The sequence below is a fragment of the Hippopotamus amphibius genome, chromosome 17 (genome assembly GCF_030028045.1).
Source record: "Hippopotamus amphibius kiboko isolate mHipAmp2 chromosome 17, mHipAmp2.hap2, whole genome shotgun sequence".
NCBI classification, from domain to species: domain Eukaryota; kingdom Metazoa; phylum Chordata; class Mammalia; order Artiodactyla; family Hippopotamidae; genus Hippopotamus; species Hippopotamus amphibius.
Genome location: NC_080202.1, coordinates 21,714,491 through 21,736,277, shown reverse-complemented (window position 1 = coordinate 21,736,277; position 21,787 = coordinate 21,714,491). Strand labels below are relative to the sequence as shown.

Below are 21,787 nucleotides of genomic sequence, written 5' to 3'. Positions count from 1 at the left end.
GAAACTGAGTCTCACAGCCGTGAATTAACTGCCCAAGGTCGTGTAGCAGGGGTGAAGGAGCCGGGACTGGCTCAGGCCTGTTGGGTTTTCCTAGCATTCTACGATGCCCCTAGAGCAGCATTGCCTGCGATGGGTCCCTATTCAATGCGCACATCAGCACAGGAAAGATTCTGAGAAGCCCTGCCCTGTGGGATTTCTGTTTAACCCAGCTGTTTCCCCAACATATTTGACCAAGGAGTCCCCCTCTCCTCAGGCCATGGGAACCTGATTCCCAGCAATAGTCTTGAAACTCTTTTTGGAAAATAGTACTTTAAAACAACAAAAAGGCAGAATTGCCACCAACTCTCTTTCAGAACTCACTTCTGACCCTTTGCCTTCCAAAGAGTCTATACAACTTTTCTTCACCTTGGGTTCCTTCTCCTGGCAGCATCTTTACCCTCCTTGGACTTCGTTCTGTCTTTCCTATTTCCTCTTCTGCAGTTCATAGGAAGAAAGCTTCCTGACTGGAATACAGTATGTGGGCTTAATTTTTACTCTTGTTCCTGACCCTTAAAGACCCCAAGAGCAGCAATTACCATGGATGTTTTAAAGATGGGTATTGGAAGACAAGTATTGTTTAAGTGGAAAGAGTCCAGCATTTAGAATCAAAGACCAAAGTCTGAAAGTTTGGCTCCAGAATACCATCTATGTGACTTTGGGCAGGTGACCCTGCATCTTTGAGCCTCAGTTCATTTCTTCGTACTTCTTAGGAGGTTTTGGTAAAAAAGAAAATGGTGAGATAATGTTCATGAGAAGTACTGAATATAAACTGTAAAGTGCTACATGAAGTTTTATCCTTACTAAATGTCATCATCATCCAAGAAGTGAGTCTGTCACAGACTCCTAAAGTGTCCGGGGACTCGGAGACAACCTCTAGAGGGCTGTTCACACAGCTTCAAGGTCGGCTGGCCACTCTGTCCAGTGGAGGGGAGAAGCTGTTTGGGGGCTGGTGCAGCGTCTCAGAGAGCATCACGAAGCATTTTGATTAAGAACCCATTTCCTGAATTCAGAGGACTTGTTTCAACAAGCAAGCATCAAAGTCAACTTGGGAAAGACAGGAATCATTAATCACAGCCCCGTCTAGGGCTGACCAAGCGGCAGATGGATTGATAAACCTTTCAGAGGGGAAGGTATTCCCAAGCAGGGCTGCTGCGCCTGGCTGCCCCCCTGATTGAGATTTGTGAGCACAGATAAATGTTTTCCCTGCTCACTACAAAGAGTGGGAAATCGCACGGGAGTCGAAGGGCAGGGCAATGGGGGCTGTCCTTTCATCTTCCAATGGGTGAGAGAAGGGTAGCAAAGCAGGTCCCACATACCTCTCCATCTCCAACCCCCCCATCCCTAATTCCAGAGCCCGGATGCCTAGGTCATGTATGTTTCAGCGCCCAAGATGTGCCAGGCACTTAATCTCATGACATCATCAAATCCTCAGAACAAGCAGATGTTATGACTTTTTTTCAGAGATGAAGAAAGTCAAGGTCACCGAGAAAGTGGCAAAGCCAGGAATTGAACCCACCTGTTCTATGATGCTGCAGGACCAGGAGGAGATGAGGGCAAAGGAAGAACAGAGAAGGCTGAGCCCATGAAAGAACTTGCTCAGACGCACAGGGCACCGGATGAGATGTGATGTGATGGAAAAAAAAGACCATCAACAGGACTGAACCCTGCCGAGAACCTCTGACATGAAGTTCAAGGTTGTCGCCTACTTATCTAGCAATCAATAAAGGCCAAACAGTTCCCACACTGCACAGACCCCAGCTACTAAAAGGTCCTATTGTGTTACTCTGGAATTGTGACCCGTGTTCAGACATCTTGTCCTGTTTTCTAACTCTCAGTGTCTCATTCTGGTCTAGTCTCATTCGAGTCCAGGTGTCCAAGCTGCAGCCTCACCAGGGGTCATCTTTACTCTCCATCCCCTCTATGTGGTGGTGGGGATTAGTCATCAACTGAAATGGTGACTAAGCCTCTGGATTCCCCACTTTCAATGTACCAGGAAGTTGATTCTAAGTTTCTCTACAAAATACCAAGTGCATGCATGCCCTTGGCAAGGCCAGGCTGCCTACTGGGGAGTCCCATGGGTTGTCAGAATTGTGTCATTCTCTAGAGCTTACAGTGTTGGGGGTCCAGCATGGGTCTTGGACTGGGTGACTCAGCCTCAGGACCCCTGACTCACTGTTCACTTTCTCTATTGGTTAATGGGAACCATTACGTGGGAAATCCTCAGTCTTGCAAAACATGAAACTCCACAGAGGCTCTGACTTTCTGCGCCCTCCTTGGAAATACCTTCTCCGTGGATCACTGAACAATCCATTGGGGATACTCAGTCTCAGTGCCTATAGGCTCTGTGTAATCCAGCCTCCAGCAACGGATCAAACTTCAGTACTCTAGCGCTCTTGTTAGGGATGCTGGGGGAGCAATAAGCTCCTTCAGCCTGTGGTCTATCTTCTTTGCCTGTGACCTCAGGGATTCTTTTAGCAAGTACCAGGGGAGCCTCGGAAGGACCACGCTTGTGGCTGAGTCCACACGTGCCATGCTCTCTGCACGTCAGTAGCCACAGTCATCCCTCCCCTCCTCCCCACCCTCCTGCCGGCATTACCTGTTTACTGGAAGACATGTTGCTGAGTGTACTGATGCTGTTGGTATCTGTGACCACCATCGCAGATGGAAACCGGGAGGTGTGGGAATACTGGGGGGGTTCCTGCTTGTGTGCATACACTGGAGAGACAGAGTGAAGACAAAATCAAGATGCAGATCACACAGGCGTAAGCACAGCTACAGACTGCCCTCCTCCCACTGCTCCTGTTTCCCCAGGCGGATGAAAGGGGGGTGGTGGCAGTGGTGATGTCTGGCAAGGCCGTGTGATGTGATAAAAAGGATGGCCATGTGCTTAAATCCTGGCTCCTTAATCAACTTATTTAGCCTCAGTTTCCTCGCCTGTAAAATGGGAATGATATCTGTTATAGGATTAGTAGAGTTCACGTTTAAAGCACTTTGTAGCAAACAGATCAATAACTGTGCACAATGCCCAGTATGTAGTGGTGGAAGGCGCTTCTGTGGTGGGAGCACCTCTTTTCCCCTAACTTTCAACAAAGTATTAGACACCTGGGCATCAACAAGTGATCCTTATGTGGTACCTCTGAGAATTTAAGTCAAAAAAAGTTCTAAGTAGCTGGGCAGCGTGTGCTTACTGTTTCTGCCATGACTCAAGTACCAGGTCTTGTGCTAACAATTGTAGATTAATTAATAATTATAAATAGACATGGGTGTCATTAATTGTATAATTCTGGGCTATTCTGGTTTGCACTAAAATGCCTTATGACATCACACAAATATGATGGCCGATGGACAAAAGGAGACTAGATTCCAATAAACCCCCCCGGGGCACGTGGCTTGTTTTTTGTTTTTCTAGCATGTGCCCACCAAGGCTGGAACCTTTGACTCCTACTAGTTCATCCATAAGATTCATGTAAATTCCAGGTCACATGACCAGCCCAGAAAGCATGTGGATGTTTGGCCTTGAGGGAGGGACCAGCTTGTTCTACCAAGGAGTCCTCCAGTAGGGAATGGGGGTGAAGGTCACAGCCCGCTGCCTCAGCCAGCCCTTCCCTAGGAGGGAGGCTGGTTATTTCCTGGTCTGGGGCCCCACGAGCTAATCTCTACAGAGCCAGCCAGGCCAGCTGGGCCTCGGCAGTCCACAGGTCGCTGGTGACCACCCTCTGACTGTCCCACCCAGGCCTCGCCACTGAGGAATCCTGCCCAGGTGAGGGGGCGGGGGCAAGTAGGGAGCGTATTGTCAGGCCCCGGGGGGAAGCGCAGTGGAACACTTGTGGTCCCACACTCTGCTGCAGGCTGTGGCAGAGTTTTTAAAAGCCACGAGAATGTGATTGGAATGTGAGATGGTACTTGGAAACCAGCTCTGCAGGCCTGGGGCGGGATAGCGCCCCCGAGCACATACGAAGGCTGAACTTGGCCGTTCTCCCTCAGACCCACAGCTCTGCCCACCCCTGCCTCCTCTGATTAAGGAGCCCCTTAAAAAATAACCACTTGCATTTTTGTAACTCTTAATGCTTACCAAACACAGTTCAGACCTATTTTTGTTTCATTTCTATAATCACTCCATTTTACGAGGAAGAAACTGAAGCTGTGAGTGGGTAAGGAACTTACCAATGGTTACCTAGCTGGTAAGGCTTGGAGCCAGGGTTGAACCAGACAGCTAGGGTCTGTCTGATCCCAAGACTATTGCTCTGTTCCAGAGATGTCCCTGGTGTCCCTGTGGGACTGTGCTTGAAGCAGGGAGGCTATCCTTTCCATGATTTCTCCCCAAACTCAGAGGCCAGGGGCTATAGCCTGATGTGGCCAGAGGACTGGGGGTCGGAGGCTCAGGATGGGGTAGGGGGAGAGGTGGGGGCTGGGGTGGGTGGGAACTAAATGGTTGAAAGGTAGACTTAGGGTAGGTGTAGAAATTGGAGGTGGGAAGCAGCCTCTGTGTCGGAGGCAGAAACTCTAATATTTCTTGTGCAGGATGACGTGTAGGTGGTATTTTCCACTCGTGTCCATGGTTCTTGATTAGGGATGTTTGGGGCTGTGGGAATTGGAGGGCATGGGGACTTGAGAGGATTTTTCAATTTCAGAGAAGGCAAATAGGAGGCAAATTACATGCCAAGTCTGATCATTTGGTAATGGCCACCTGGAATTTTGGACTGAAAAGACTAAGTTGAGGCTCGTTGGGAAAGGAGGGTGTGCTTGATTGGGGGTCTCTTCCAGGGGGGCCAGGGTGGGAAAGGGGGGTATGAGTTCATTCCATGTCTGCGCTACCCCTGCTCTCTAACTCCAGCTCCCCTTCCCACATAGGCCTTAACTGTCCTCTTCAAATGCTCCCCCAGGAATCCTGGGGTAGATAAGAGGACCAAAAAAGGCAGAGTATCGCATAAGAGTTATGCTTGAGAAGCTGGCTTGGTTGATCACAGGTAGGAAAAAGTGACCAGACCAAACCAATAACCTTCCAAGAAACTTCAGAGCCAGAGAGGGAAGAGCTTGGCTGCTGGGGGCCCTTTGGGCTCCCTCCCCGACACGCCCGTGTCCTTACTGTGTGAGTTCTGCAGCTGCGTCACAGCAGCCATGAAGGGCTGCTGGGCCATGTGGCTGCCCGGACTCTGCTGCATGAGGGGCTGCTGGTGAGGGCTGTGCAGCTGTTGGGAGAACTGCACGGGCTGCAGGGCTGCCAGGCTGCCGGCCACACTGTTGATGACAGGAACGCTCTGAGCTTGGGAGGAGTTGAGGCCTGTGGGAACGAGAGGGTCAAGATCAGAGATGGCTTCAGGGATGAGGATGGGTGAACAGATGCAAACGGTCATCCACGGAGCGCTTGCTATGTGCCAGGCCCTGGGCTGAGCCTGTTACCTAAGGGATTACACGGGACGTGATTTTAAAGACCCACTTTATAGACTAAAAAAACTGAGGTTTGGAGAGATTAAGTGACTTGCTCAAATTCCACAGCAAGTTGTGGATGGAAATGGGTTTCAATAGATCTAACTGAGGCCTGAGAGTCTCTCAAAGTCATCCTGTGACCTCCCAAACTTAGCTCCCTTGAGGTTGCAGGGCCCTATCCTTGCCTGCTCCATCCACGCCCAGCTCTGGGGGAGCAGAGTTAAAGGCGACCACTCTAAGGTGCAGATTACGGCCCAGATATGTCTGTCCAGCAGGGGGCAGGAGTGTGCAGGGACCCACAAAACCACCTCCGCAGTCCTGGAGGTACAGAGCCTGAAGACCTTCCTTTAGCAGGCTGTGCAAAGCCCTGAGAGAGGTCAGATGCTCATTAACTTGACTAGCAAAGGGGAGAAAACACTGCAACTCAGCCAATCTATGAAGTGGGTGTATCTTATCTAGAAGCACAGAGCTGGTGGCAACAAAATGACCAGGTATTGGAAGAAGGAAGTAGTAAACTGAGGGCTGGCAGTTACAGTAGGTGTGGCTATCTTTCTGCTCTGGAGGGATGGGGGCCTCCGTGGTTCTGTACTGTGTCTCTATCCTGAGGTCTCTTTAGAACTGAGGTCAGCGCTGCAAAGATGAGGTCCCTGGTACCCATCCTCCATCGGTTCCTTGGGCGGGACTCCGGGGAAGGCAGCTGAGGCAGGGTGGGAGTGGGGGTGGGAGGATCAGGGGAAAGATACTCCAACCTCTTTCCTGGAGCTGCCAAGGTTCCTTTGACCTTGCTTTCTGGGAAATAGCGGGGGGGGGGGGGGGGGGGGGGGGCGGGCGGGGGCGGAGAATGAGATGAAGAAGGAAACCCAGGAAAAGGTCTCTTTTAGGCAAATGCAGAAAAGACACCTAGAGAGCCTTTCCTGAGATGGAGAGGGTTCCATAAGCAGGCTCACAGGAGGGGGATGTCCTCCGTGGAGATAGCACAAAGACCTCAACAATTGCCTGCTCAGAGCCTCGCTGATACCGTTATCAGAAACCTAAAAGGTGAGGGGAAGGGGGGATAAGCCCACTGCTGGCTCTCCTGGGTGGGGCTGGGGAGGTGGGGTCCTCTGATCACTGAAAATAGCGCGATCTCCAATTCCCCAGGGGCTCGGCTTCTCCTCCAGGCAGCGTCTGACCTGATACCTGGGTCTCCTGTTTCCCTTTTCTGCCTTCACCTGTAAGGTCTCAGTCTCCGAGGACACCCCACGGATTTGCTGCTTTCTCCCCGAGCCCATTGCCACTGCTCTTTTTTGGGAAATCTCTGCCCAGAAAGCAGATTATATTGTGTAGAGTGGATGACATGGGAGGGCATAGTTCTGCAACCTGCCAGTGTCTTACAGTTATCCTGGGGAGCGCTTTAAGAAATATACATTCCTCGGCTCCACCCAAGGCTTAATAAGCCAAACCCTTTAGAGGTGAGGCCCAGGAATTTTATTTTCAACACAGTCTGTGGCCCTGATGTGCCTCAATTCCAGGATGGAGAGCCACTGATGTCATTCGAGCTCCCGCGGAGTGTGACTCCTGGCCTTTCCATCTGTTTTCTGGGCACTGGTTCCTGCTTAAGAAGCATGTTATCCAGTCCAGTAGGTGAGTAGAGAATGAGGAATTGGCACTGCCAGGTAATCTGTTATCACATTCTCCTTGGGCCTCTGCAGTTGCCAGGCAGGGCCCATGTACTCAACAGGACAGGAGCCGGCTAGTCCTTGCCCCAACAAATCGGCTTTCGATTTATTGGCCTGTCATGAGCAGAGCAGTACAAGCTTGGACTCTGTAACCGATTCTTCATCCTGACACTCCATGGGGTAGGACCACTGTGTCGCAGCCACGTTTTGTGGTGAACCTCACCATGCTTCACGTTCCCCCAAACTCTTAGTATACACACACATACACACACAACCTTCTAAGATCTGTACTCTGGTACTCTGGTGTTGGCTGTCTGCAGTAGGAGATTAAGATTATTATAAGAAGGTAGAAAAGGATGGGTGAGAAAAATTAGGAGGAACAAAACGGAAAAATATGTAACAGCTCTGGGGAAAATTTTTAATTCAGATAGTGCCTAAGAAAATATATCACTGTGTATATCAGCCAAAGCTAGATGTGTGAAGAGAGAAGGTATGTGGAACAGTTTGTGTATCGTTTTGGTTGTAGAGGTGGGATATCTTATCCATGAGCCTTTTAATTAAGTCTTCTAGAAGGCAAGTGAGCTGGTTTCAGGAATCCTATCTCATTCTCAAACCCTGGTGTTAGTGTGGTAACCATATTCCTGGAGAGGGCCCAGGGAAAAGGCAGCAAATTTAAAATACTTTTTTATTTTGTGAGTCCTCTAAAGCCTTCTCCATTCCCACTTCCCTTTGCAAAACTAAATGGGGAGGGTGTCAATTTCCCAGCAGCTGAGCACAGAGAGAGCCACGCTGATTCATTCAGTGAACGCGTGTGCCTCCTGTGGGCCCAGCCCTGTTGTGCCCTCAAGGAGCGCGTAAGTCCTCTCTTCAGAAGTGATCCGAGTTGCTACCCTGACTAGAGATGGTTGAGGGAGAGAGGAGGGAGGAGTGAAAAAGGCAGGAACAAATAAAGAGGCAGTCCATGTGGGTACCGGACACAGGGAGGCCATGAGGACAGCAGGCGATACCCAGGGTAAAAGCAAGATGAGCCACATGCCACCCTTAGATCTCTCCTGAGATGTCTGGAAGCTTCCCAGGGTCACCAGGAAGACTTGGCTTGAGCTGTCACCACAAGGCTGAAAATACGCTGAGTACTCATCAGCATTATTACTCTGAGAGAGGCCTCCACAGACACAGCCGTGTCAGCCTTCCCGTGCCCTGAAATGGCCCATCTGTGATGGATGGGGAGAGACTCACTGTGGGATGTGAGCTCCCGGGGCTGGAAGGACCTGACCCCTCTCCCTGTCTTCAAGGCTGGGCATAAACAATGTATTTCTCCTTAAATCTGTCAAGGCTCAGAGATGCTATGACAGTTTCCCGCAGAGTTCCTTCTCAGTACATTTTCACGGCTGGCCAAGGAGGTCTCATTCGACCACACAGAATTCCCCATTGAGAAGGAAGTGCTTGTGTCTTACTCCATCTTGACCAACACAAAGAAACATCAGCACGACCCAAGCTCCTGGGAAATCCACCACATACTTAGGGGTAGGAATGAACACCAGACAAAGTGTAACCTACAATATTATACATACTCACGCTTTATCGATTTACAAGCGTGTCTACACACATGGTCCTCGGATTGCCTCGGCAAGCCATTTTACAGATGAGGAGACTGACCCACACAAAGCTTGACCCACGATTGGACCCAGGATACACAGCTGGCGAGCTGTGACCAAGATTCAACTCCATTCCATAATCTTCTCTTCTTTTAGGCTAAACAATCCAAATCTTGTTGACGAGAGAGATAAGGAAGGAAAAGAGTTGAATCAACTCTGCAAGTGGTGGGTGAGTTTGAAGGCGATCTTCTTTAGTCAATTTGGTTTTTGGTTTGTTTTTTTATCCCATGCGGCTTTTCCCTGCCCCCAAGTTTTCTGACCGAGAACAGAGCTTACTTTGTGCAATGGCCATGACTCCAGAGAGGGGGGTCATGATGAGGTTTTGAGATTGCTGGGGATTGTGGTGGGACAGGCTGTGGATATTTGTCAAGGTGCTGACCGGGGGCAGACCTCCTCCTGAGACTGAGATCTGCTGGAGAGAAAAAAACAAGAGCAGCGTGAGCAGAATCAGGGTTGCAAAGAGCAGTGTCCAAAATGACATGGCTTAGCAATTCCTTGGCACAGCTAATCCACTGGCGCATTCATGCATTCATTCCTTCAGTAACAATTATTAAGCATCAAGTAAGGGATAGGTGCTGTTCTAGGTACAGAGGATAGAGAGGTAAGTAATATTGACCATAATCCCTTCCCTCATGTACATCTTTTGTTGACTGCCTTTGAATTACTAGCCTGCCTTAGAGATTCTTCAGCTCATGTGTATTATATGATTGTCGTTGGCTCACGTCGAAAGTGTCCTCTGTTCTGTTCTATGCCTTCTGTTTTATTGGTGCTAAAGACACGTGATCGCTAAAGATAATAACTGAAGAAATGCCCTGGGATTCCCTAGTGCAGCAGATTAGGGCCCAGGCAGGAGCATAGGGAAACTTTCACTGAGTACAGGCTCTGGGAGGCACTGCTCGTGCATTAACTCACAAACCTCACTATACCAATGCGGCAGATACTTCTGCCGTTCCCATTTCATGGAAGAAAAAACTGAGGCTCAGAGTAGATGTGCACGTTGCCTGAGATCCAACAACTAGTAAATGGTACCTCTGGTATTCAAACCCAAGTCTGTCTGACTGTAAAATTCAAGTTTTCACTTTTTATAGAGGGCTTTCCCCCCACAATTATTACTAAGGTTTGTCTGGGGGAGATCAGTTATTACTGGGCTTCTCTGCTTTCCTCAAATCTCTGCTATACATTTAAAATAATTTTTTTTTTTTTTGGCGAGGAGCTACTATTATAACAACAAAACTACTAAATAACGCTTGGCCCCATGTACCCCTACTCTGTTTCACCATTATATGTTAATGACAGATTAGTAAGAGAAGGCTACTGAGTTTTGTGTGCTTTTTTGTCCAAGGCCACTCTGACTCCTTTTATTAAGGATTGAATCCTTTTCTTTTTTTCCTAACAGCATCTTTTCCTTATTGATTTTCTTCATTTTCCCAAGTGTACGTATAATGGCATCACAAACATATAATGCTAATTGGGTCTCTTCCTTGCTAGTGCTAATGTATCTACTTGCATTGGTTAGAGCTTTCCGAATAGTATTAACCAGTAACAGATGTCATAGCTGTGCTTACTTTGATTCTATGTTATCAGAAATGCTTCCAATGTTTCCCCATTAATTATAAGGACCTTTCAGTTTTACATACACACACACACAAAACACACACATACAATATACTTTTATTCATGATAGTTTACCATATATAGTTTTAAGATAATTTTTAAAATTATTACTATGAAAGGACTGTCCCCCTCACTCTGAACTAACCCAGACATTCTTAACGGCATGAGGAATGCTGACAGGTGGGTTAGGGTTGGGATACACACACCAGATGTTTGAGTCGCCCTTTCCTTCTTCCTTCCCTTGTGACCCAGAGCTCCTTAGACTACAGGTCTCACACCAGCACCCAGGGGAGACGTTATCTCCTGCCCGCCCTTCTGATCAACTCCATAGCTTCCAAGGTGAATTTGAAAAAGAAAGAAAGGAAAAAAAAAAAAAACCCAAACAGGATTGTTTGTGTTTTTAAAATGAGCATCAAGACTTGAGTTAGGGGTCACGTGACCAAGAAGGAATTCTGACCACATCAAACAAGAGAGAACCAGCTTGTTTGCCAGACTTGTTTTTCAAAATGTCAGAGTCATTAAAAAAGAAAGAAAGAAAGAAAGAAATCAGTGACCTGCCTTCAGACTTCCCCTGAGTAATGCGGTCCTTTGGAGAAAGTCAATGGGGTGACAGTAATCTCTGCCATTTCAATGTTTGGTTTTAATGGTGAAAGAGAAACGTGGGCACCAATGGTAAAAACAATTTCAATGTGTATGGCTTTAGTGTTTGTAAAGTGTTTTCACTGGTTGTCCTTAATAGATAATGACACAGATTGGGAAGGCATTATGATTATTGCTCTGTGGTAGAGATTAAGAAACTGAGGGGCTTCTCTGGTGGCGCAGTGGTTAAGAATCCACCTGCCAATGCAGGGGACATGGGTTCGATCCCTGCTCCAGGAAGATCCCACATGCCGAGGAGCAGCTAAGCCCGTGCGCCACAACTACTGATCCTGCTCTCTAGAGCCTGAGCCACAACTATTGAGCCCATGTGCTGCAGCTACTAAGCCCACACGCCTAGAGTCTGTGCTCCACAAGAGAAGCCACCGCAATGAGAAGCTCATGCACCACAATGAACAGTAGCCCCTGCTCTCTGCAACTAGAGAAAGCAAGCACATAGCAATGAAGACACGACACAGCCAATAAAATAAATAAGAAACTGAACCTCTCTCAGTATCTTGTAATAACTTATAGTGGAAGAGAATGTAAAATATATATATATTTATATATGTGTATACCTGAATCACTTTGCTATACATCTGAAACATTGTAAATCAACTATATTTCAATAAAAATTTTTAAAAAAGAAAGAAACTGAGCCCCAGAAGAGTTGAGAGAGTAGCTCTGTGTCACCTGACAAGTAAGCGATGAAGCCAGAGTTCAAACCCAGTTTTGCTGGACTTTAAATCTCATCCACTTACTATTTGGGTGGGGGGGCACCTTGGTCAAGTTCCAAGATGCAACTATAAGATGTAACCATCATCTTCTATTTGCCTTCAGGACTGATGGAAGCCAGGGAGCTGGGAAGAATATCAGTCATGATCTTCACAGAATAATCCGGAGAGTTTGAATGGTATCAACGCTGCCTTTTGCAGTCCTTTGCTATGTGCTTTACATACCTAGAGTCTCCGAGGTTGGTACTGTTATCCATCCTTCTCAGACAAGGAAATGGAAGTTTGGAGAAGTTAAGAAATGTGCCCACGTGGTACAGTGGCCATGAAGAGCAGGTGATCTGCCTCCTGCCCTGAGCTTTCCACTATTAAGCTCTACTGCGTTGATACTGTGAAAGCATCCAGAATGTGCTTTTCTAAAACATAAGGTTCAACATGCACAGACTGCAACCCGAAACCTGGCCAGCTCTTTGTGGATGTGCCATTTGGGCATGGGGTGGGGGCCAATTAGAGCAAAAGAAAGCTCAAATGCATCACCATTCTTTCCAAAACCAATCCCTGGGGGAAGATTTCAAATGCACATCCTACCGCAAGTCAGCACACAGAAACTGTCGTTCCCTGGATGGGTCTTACCACCAAAACAGCAGAATTATAGGCAGTCCTCATACCACCCTGGTGAGGCAGACATTGTTATCCCCCATTTTCCAGATGAGGAAACTGAAGTTAAGCAACGTCCATCCTATGGCTGATAAAGAACAGAACCCAAGAATTGGACACACAGGTTCCCTTGCCTGTGTTATTTTTAACCAAATTCTGCTCCTGTCTTTGGTGGACCAAGATCTGTGATGGGCTTGTAACATATTAACCAAAAACAGACTCTTGAATTTGGGCATCCAGCGATAGTGACATAACATATGAGCCAGGGTGTTGGAAACTAGTGAAAAGCTGGTCCTGCAAACAAGCTTCCAGGTGTTTGCTAACGTTGAGGTGTGCTGTCTTGGTCAATCATCAATCCAATAACATACTGCCCATTAGGGCGCTGCCGAGCAGAAGAGGAAGAAAAAAGCATGTCCTGCGACTGCCTTTGGAGCGCCCTGGACTGGGTGAGGCAGTTTGCTTCTTAGGAGGAAGGGCAGGAGGGCTCACAGGGAAACCTCAAGGACCTTCCAGCAATAGGAGAGACCTGGAGGGGTTTCCTCCCCTGGGAAGCCAAGATCTCTCCCGCGAGGCCCCCTCCTCCAGGGAAGTCTGGGCAAACCTTTAACTTATTTGGGTCTCACAAGGCAGCCAAAGAAGAAGCTTAAGGGATGAGAGGTGGGTAGGAGGGCTGCAAAATGCCTCCCACAGGAGCATCTTTCGTTTCCTTTTGCAGAGACCACAACCAGGGCGCCATCAGCTCGAGTCCCCAGACTAGAGTTGGCCGGGCCCGGCACTCCTCTCAGAAATCACACTTTGTTTTTCCTCCAGGGAGCTGGGGACTCAGTCACCTGTGACTCACCACTGTGTTGCACACACGGCACACACACACTCATCAAGGTCTCAAATGGCATCGGCTCCCTCCCCCCTCCCCCCACTCAGGCCCCCACCTGCCTCTGGGTCAGACACCTTGAGGGAAGGCATACAGCTTCACCTTGAGCTTGGAAGCCAGGAAGCCGTGGCTCCTCCCTCCCCTGAAACACAGAGCATGACCCAAAGAATCAAGTTTTCCACATCCTACTCTCCCAGTGTCGTCATGCCTGCGTTCTCTCGGAAGCCGCCCTCCCCTGCTGCACTTGTGTTGCTTGGGGATTAGAACCTTGAAAATTCAACATCAACTCGTCTATTCCTCACCGGGGGGCGCTCAACTGACATCTCGGGGTGAGCTGTAGTTATGGGTATAGAAAAATACTGACATTTAGGGAGAAAAATACTGACATTCACCCAACAACAACCACGCTGTCATTCATTGACTAGTTACCGTCTCAAACACCGAGCTGAGTACCTCTCGTGTTATCACATTTGTTCTGTCAACAACCCTAGTGTTATTACATTTTATAGATGAGAAAGAAAGAGCTAGAACCTGCCCAAGGCTACGCGTAGCTATTAAGTGCCAGAGCTGGGATTTGAACCCAGGTCACTGTAACTTCAAAGTCGGTGTTTCCCACTCACCCTGTAAGCACCGCCCCGCCCCACCTGCCATCTTGTGCTGTGATCTTCACTGCCGTCCAATGTCCTTCAAAACCCCGGTGGGCCAGAAGCTTCCCCACCTCTCGCCATCCACTCAGTCCTGACTTACCCTCCTTGCCAGCACAGGGGGGTGGTGAAGAGAAAGAGGGGGCTTGTTTCAAAGCGAGGTGCTCTCTGGGTTTAAAAACCTGACTTTGGAGGCCCTGGGTTTGGGGGATGAATGAACATTTTATCAACTCACATGTCACTGGCAGCCCCAAAACAAACAGTGTCCCACCCGGCTTGCTCCTTTATGAGGCATTCAATCAATAAACGGAGAGCAGGGCTCTGTCAGGTTTATTGGCTGGGTTCAAACCGAACACCTCTTCCACCGGCCAAAGGCTGGGTCACCGGTTCTACCTTTCCGTTCCAGCTCTGGACGGCCCCCATTTTGCCCTGTGGGGCTACAATGGTTCATTGTTTGAGGCAGGCCTTGTGAGAAGTTGTGTTTGTTTTGCCTCTTATCTTATCAGCTTCAGAGCTACAATGGCCCAGGTGTACTCACCATTTTACCATCAGGTGAGAGGAGATTGTGGCCGGGGTCCAGGCTGGCTGGAGAGACTTGCTGTAAAACAGACTGGCTAGTCACCATGGCGCTGTTGCCATGGTGACTGATGGTTGAGGAGGAAGTGACCTCATTGTTTCCCTGCTGGCTGTAGCGCACTCCTGCAAAACAAGGCAGAACCCAATAGTGAATATTAGTGCCACCTGACCCGGGAACACTTGTTTTCTAGGGTGGCTGACAGGCAGGGAAAAAAGCTGCCTTCTTTCGCCTGTCTACCCACAAGACATATTGGCTGTCTTTCTCTGGGGTAGAGGTTGCAAGGCCTCTGCTTGAATTCTGGAGTGTAAGCTCCATGAGGGCAGGCTGTTTTTATCTGTTTTGTGTTGTTCATCACTATGTTCCCTTTGTAGCCACTCAATAAACATCTGCCAAAGGAATGAACTAACAAACGAACAAATGAAAGAAGAGATTCTGCTTCTTGTTGCTTTCGCATAGTTCTTTTAGGATGTAGGGCCTTCTCTTTCTGGCTGGAGTATTTCTTTTGTTCTTCAAAGTGCCTTCTAGAAACGTTCCCCTGGCATCGCTTAGCCATGTAAGGCTTCAGAGTATGAGCTGACGGATTTTACAGAGAGGCACTGGCCCAGCAACGCTTGTAAGGGCCACAGCGAAAGGCATCAGACTGTGCGCTGCCATCTTGGCCAAGCCCAAGAGGCCAGGGGGACACAGGCAGAGCAGGGTGGGGCTGGGGCTGAAGCTAGGAGGCTTTGGTTCCAGTACTCACGTTCCTTTGGTGGGGTCCTATTTGGCTGACTTCCAGGGCCCGGGGAAGGCGTGTCTGCCGGGGGGGCGGGGCAGGCAGCACACAGGTGGGAGGTGGATGCCTAGGAAAGCCCTGCAGTTTGGTCTGCAAGGGAGGGCAGAGCCACGCATGTGTACGACCTCACTGCTCTGACCCTCCCTGAAGCTGAAGGGGGAAGAGAACCCGGGCCCAGTGGGCACAAAGTCCTGCTTGATGTGCCCATGAAAAGCCAAAGACAAAGCTGGAGGTAGCTGGGGCATCTCACCCTAAGCTCAAAGCTTAGGCTGTTCTTGTTTTTTGCTTTGTATTTGACAAAAAGGTTTGGGGCACCCTGTTCCTACCTGCAAGGGCCGGAGACCAAATGCCTTAGGCAAGGAATTATTTGGAGAGGAGAGCCAACGTCTTCATTTTTCTTTTTGCCCAGTTCCCCAAGATGGAACATCACTGTATCAAGTATCCAAGTTCTGTTGGTCTGCTTGCCCCCTGCCCTGCCTCCTGCCCTTACTGGAGTCCCACCTGCTCAAGGAGGCTACAAAAGTCCCCCTGGGAGCCAGGCAAGCTGCCGTAACTAGCAGCCTCTAATTCACCAAGATGAATCTTGCCAAGAGGAGACCCAAGACAGTTTTCCTTAGATTGTCTGAAGGACGTTCCCCAAGGCTGATATGACCTAGAGCTTAAGAAGGCTGGGGAGAAAACAAACACATGCTAGGGCAGGGTTCTAACCTTCAAGAGCAACTTGTTTGACTATGAAGTGTTTTGACATGCGCCCTATGGGCTTCTTCTATTGGTTGTTTTCCCATCCTTTGATTCAAGGGGCTGCTGGTGGGGGTGATGTGGGCAGTGGGACAGCACTGGAATTTGGTAGTTATAGGTTTGGAGCACTATATTTTGGGGGGAACAGGAACCATGAAGTTAAGAGGAAGAAAGACGTCCACGTCTCCAAACCAACACCCCCCGCCCAGTCCTGTCTTCGTCTGCACCTATCTGCAGCCCCCTAGGTCTCCTCTTTACCACCCTCTCCTCTATCCCCATGGGTTAAATTAAGTCCTTTTTCTCCACTCATATTTGCCACTGGATTCTCAGCAGGATTCTTACATAGGGCTAGTTTGGATTAGAGATAACATCTATAAAGCTATAAAGCTCTCAGCAGGATGCCAAATAAATGGCAACCATAGCTAAGGATGCTGTAGGAAGGGCGCTGGTGTAGGGATGGACCCCAAGATATTTGCCCTAAGGCTCTACGGTTCTGGACAATGAATGGCAGATTCTAAGCACTGAATGGAATTACCTTCCCATGGAGCATCATTTCCAAAGAATCCAACTCTGCTGCAGCCACTGATGCTTTGTCCTGGAAGCCACTTGGGAGGGAGGCCTGGCCCCTGCCCTCCTGTTCTTTCCTTTTGGAGAAACTGGACTTCACCCTGTTTTTCTCCTGCTTCCTCTGACTCCCTGACCAGCTATTTACCTCCCCAGGATGCTCTGCTCCTGAGAGAGCGGTGATAACGCTGGGAGTCAGGTGTGTTTTCACCTCCCAGCTTGTCCCCATCATCGATTCGGTCTCAAGTCAAACAGACGCTCATTTTCGCCTATTTAATTTGGCTGAAGGAAGAGGGCCAGTCCTCTGATGATCAAATATGGGTCGCGGGGAGACTTCTCCCCTACCCCAGGCTACATAATTATTTATTTAAAAATAATTAACCAAAGATATCCGAAGGAAACAAAGGCCTTCTTTACAAGGGAGCCTGGCAGGAGGGAGGCAAGAGCCATTTGTTAGAGTCCCGGCAGCAGAGCCCAAGGCTGCTGTGCTTTGCAAACCTTGTTTTCTCCCCCAGCAGAACTTCATTATACGAGAAATATAATTGTGGAGCTGCTCTCTGCAAAGACAGATGAGCCTAGACCTCTGCACCTTGCTTTAAGGACCTCTGGTTAAGAGAGAGCGTCTGGATGGGGACTAGAGGACCCCAGTTTCGACCTCTGCTCTGCCATCAGGGTATTGGGTGAGCTCCAGCTCCCTCAGGTCAGCCAGAGGCCTGCCTGCTGTGGGGAGGGGGCTGTTATTCCTGCAGAGTGTGGTGGGGAGCTGGGCACCAGGCCGCTCCAGATGCACCTGTCACTTTTCCCAGTGACGCTCTTCGCACCAGCAATCTGGTAATCCCTCAGACTCCTAAGAGGGTGGCTGTGATCAGCCAGCCCCCTTAAAAGGGGGTGCGGAGGTGGAGGGTGTATCGCAAGGTCTCTGACAGCGAGACCAGAGATCAGTGTTCTTATTAGAGGAAGGAGAGGCCCAGTCCTTGTGTATTTCACAAACTCAGAAGAGCGCTTGAAAGGAGAACCAAAGGAGAATAGGCTCTGGTGCCAGGTGACCTGGGTTTAAATCCTGGCTCTACCACATAATAGCTGTGTGATCTTGGGGGAATTACTTAACCTCCCGGAGCTTCGGGTTCTTTATTGTTAACGATTTCTATCCCTTCGGTCACTGGGGGAAAGACTGGATGAGTTAATGGGCGTGAAATTACCCAGATCATGCTTGGCACATAACAGCTGCTCAAGACACATCTGTTCCTCCTATCTGGGGACTGCCTTTGTCTAAAAGACGTTTTTAGGAAGGCTAAAGTTTTGGGAAAACTTCATTGGGCACCTATCCTGTGCCAGGCACTGTGGCAGGGAGCCCTTAAGAAGTGGAATGGCATCTTCCCTTCTCCTTTCACCATCCCAGGCTCTGCAAATGAACATATGATGAGAGCTCTGGCTTAATAGTGACTGACTGAAGATGCCAGGCTAATAGCCACAGAGGCCCCAGAGGAGAAATGACAAGGCCAGAAGGTGGCCATGTACTTTCCACTCACTTCCTGGCTCAAGTCACTAATTGGCCACATCCCTATCACCGGCCCTAAGAACCACAGCAGGTGTGTCCAACAGCAGAAGGCTGGTATCTAGAGACATCCCGAGGCCTGGTAAGGAGGTTTCTACTCTCACCTGTTCCCAGTCCTCAGCATCATGGGTGATGATGCTGTTTAACTTCTGACAGCATGTGGGACAGAGACAAATCATTTGGTTTCTATCTGATATGACTGGTCAGAAGTGACAAAACATGATGGAAGCTAGCCTCTCCATACCCTGCCTTTCTGTACCATCTGCAGGGCAGCCTTCACACTGCTGCAGGTTGGGATTTCTTTCTAGAACAAAATTGCACCAGGTCACTGCCCTGTTTGGAAACCTAACGCTGCTCCTCCTGACTGCCGTCTGGAAAAGCCCCAGCACCTGAGGCTGGCAGAATTGAGCCATCATGACTCCAGTCTGCCTTACTGGTATCATCTGTCACCACATCCCACACAGCCATGTCAGAGCCCTGCCACTCCTCGCCCAGACCCCACCATCTCCTGCCTCTGTGCCTTTGCTCACACCGTTCCTTATGCCTGGAAAGCTCTTCCCTTCTTCTCCATGTCCCATCCTTTAAGCGGGCTAAATGTCACCTCTTCTGTGAAGCTCTCCTTGATTCATCCTGGTAGTTATCTGCTCCGTCCTTTGTATTTTACACACAGTAGAGACTTACAGCAGGAGCTGGTCACCCTGCACTAAAATGCTCTGATATGTTTTCTTCTCTCTCCCTCTGAAAGAGATAGCTTGTTACCAATCAGCGCATCCTCAGCACTTAGCAGAGGCACTGTTGTGTGGATATTCATTGAGTGAGGGAATAGGACCTCAGGTGCTTTGAGTATCCTTGCCCCAGAACAAGGGAGCATCCCTTCTGGCAAAAGGAGAAAGTACAGTCAGTTCTGCGGTAATATTTGCATTAAAATTGTGGATGGGTTCCAATTCTACTGATATGTTAGGGAATAACTTGAGTGCAATAGGAGTTTCATATTTGAAGGATTCAGAAATCTGCACCCAGTTGAATGGAGCCACAGAGGCATACACGACAATTGGTTTTCTTTTTTCTTTTTTTAGTTTAAAAAAATTGAAGTATAGTTGATTTACAGTGTTGTGGTAGTTTCTGGTGTGCAGCAAACTGATTAGGTTATACATATATATTTTTCAGATTCTTTTCTCTTTAATTGAAGTATATAGTTGATTTATGATGTTCTGTTAATTTCTGCTGTACAGCAAAGTGACTCAGTTATACACATACATACATTCTTTTTTATATTCTTTTCCATTATGGTTTATCCCAGGATACTGAATATAGTTCCCTGTGCCATACAGTAGGAATTTGTTTATTCATTTACATAGGAATACACTAAATGCACACACACACACACACGCAAACTCACACCCTTCAAACATCTAATAGCTACCATCAGTTCACTGCATGCGCCGTAAGCCACGTTGGTCCCCCACCTCAGAATAGCTCAGCAGCTGCAACCCTTCTGATGCCCACTTCAATGGGCAAACTTTAGGACTTTCTCAAGGAAAGTGCCATATTTACTGTTGTACAGAGTTTATGTATTTCCTCAGCATTTAACAGGTGTAAAACTGCTAATATTTTTATTAGATTCTTATCTTTTTTAAAAGGTGTCACTGATGAAGTTTTTGAGTATTCTGCCCTTAACCTCATTTTTTCCCACAAGCCCTGTGGTTTTTATTGTGTGACCTTGCAAAGCATGGTGGTTTTTATGATGGGTATGTCGGGTTCTGTAGGACTGACTATGCCCCCGCGTTCAAAAGTGGACGCAACTGCCTCCCAGGAGGACCCTGGAGAGGAGCTGCCCAGGGTGTAATTAACCACAAAAACTTTCCCTAAACCTGTGCTTCAGGGGCTTAGAACTACCCCATAGAGCCCCGGGTATCTAATCCAGCCCTCTATGAGCTTCAAAAAACAGCTTAGGAGTTTGGGATTAACATATACACACTACTATATATAAAAGAGATAAACCACAAGGACCTATTGTATCGTACAGGAAATTATATTTAATATTTTGTAATAACCTATAAGGGAAAAGAATCTGAAAAAGAATATATATGTATAACTGTACACCTGAAACTAACACAACATTGTAAATTAACTATACTTTAATTTAAAAAAATGGTTTATGGGCTTCCCTGGTGGTACAGTGGTTAAGAATCCTCCTGCCAATGCAGGGGACATGAGTTGGAGCCCTGGTCCGAGAAGACCCCACATCCCACGGAGCAACTAAGCCCGTGTGCCACAACTACTGAGCCTGTGCTCTAGAGCCCGTGAGCCACAACTACTGAGCCCATGTGCCACAACTACTGAAGCCTGCAAGTCTAGAGCCCATGCTCCACAACAAGAGAAACCACCGCAATGAGAATCCCACGCACTGCAACAAAGAGTAGCCCCTGCTCTCCACAACTAGAGAAAGCCCATGTGTAGCAACGAAGACCCAACACAGATAATAAATAAATAAATAAATAAAGTTTATAAAAAAATAAAAATAAATGGTTTACAAAAACCAGCTGAGGGGCTTCCTAGGTGGCACAGTGGTTGAGAATCCTCCTGCCAATGCAGGGGACACAGGTTCAATCCCTGCTCCAGGAAGATCCCACATGCTGCGGAGCAACTAAGCCCGTGCGCCACAACTACTGTGCCTGCGCTTTAGAACCTGTGAGCCAAAACTATTGAGCCCACGTGCTGCAACTACTGAAGCCCATGGGCCTAGAGCCTGTGCTCTGCAACAAGAGAAGCCACGGCAATGAGGAGCCCGCGCACCACAGCAAAGAGTAGCCCCACTCACCTCAACTAAAAAGAAAGCCTGTGCACAGCAAAAAAAAAAAAAAGACCCAACACAGCCAATAAAATAAATAAATAAATTAATTAATTAAAAAAATGAGATCCCAGACTGCAGCAACCTTTCCTTTTAAAAAAAAAAAAAACCAACTGAGGAAGTTCCCCAGCAGTCCAGTGGTTAGGACTTGGTGCGTTCACTGCCATGGCCTGGGTTCAGTCCCTGGCTGGGGAGCAAAAATCCCACAAGCCATGTGGCGTAGCCAAAAAAAATAAATAAATAAACCACCCAAAAAAACAGCTGAGACCCCAATTCCACAACTCCGGAAATCAGCTGGGCACCAGCATCCAGCCACTTTAAACTCTCTCTCTCTCTCTGCTTTGACTCTCTGATGATTCTGGGCCAGTCAACTTCTAGGCCTTGGCTTTTTTGTCTATAAAATGGGCATACAGATGTCCCTTCCTCAGAAGCCAGAATAACAAATGAATAAAATAAGGTGAGAGAAGCACTGGGTTTTCCTGAGAAAGAAAATGCTGGGCAAACAGAAGAGCAGCATCAGCCCAGAAAGCACAACCAGAGTTGCTCTTTTAGAAAGAAGCAAAGAGGGAGATGGGGTCTCCTGAGCAGTGGGAGGCTCAGCTTGACCCCACGTGGCCTTTGACCCTGAAACCTGGGGGTCCCTTTCCCTGGGATCTGTAAGCTGCACCCAGAATCGGGTGGGATGCCTTTCACCCTTGACATTTCAAAGCCAATCTCCCATCCCTGATAATGCAGGAATGTTCCTCTGGCTGGTGGAGCTCTGCCAGCTCCAGTGAGCGTCCCAGCCACCAACAG

General features: G+C 48.3%; 1 protein-coding gene across 4 annotated transcripts in view; it reads right to left on the bottom strand.

The window, feature by feature from the left end:
• The window catches only part of HNF1B (HNF1 homeobox B), a 54,134-nt gene that overhangs the window by 7,387 nt on the left and 24,960 nt on the right, over positions 1 to 21,787 (bottom strand). For 2 of the 4 annotated variants that reach the window (XM_057715249.1, XM_057715252.1), the window contains exons 5-8: positions 14,471 to 14,631; positions 9,056 to 9,188; positions 5,126 to 5,320; positions 2,636 to 2,754 (exon numbers count right to left, since the gene is read on the bottom strand). In XM_057715249.1, coding sequence (XP_057571232.1) covers positions 2,636 to 2,754; positions 5,126 to 5,320; positions 9,056 to 9,188; positions 14,471 to 14,631 — 608 coding nt within the window. The remainder of the gene's footprint in view (positions 1 to 2,635; positions 2,755 to 5,125; positions 5,321 to 9,055; positions 9,189 to 14,470; positions 14,632 to 21,787) is intronic. The other 2 variants (XM_057715250.1, XM_057715248.1) reach the window with 2 other exon arrangements.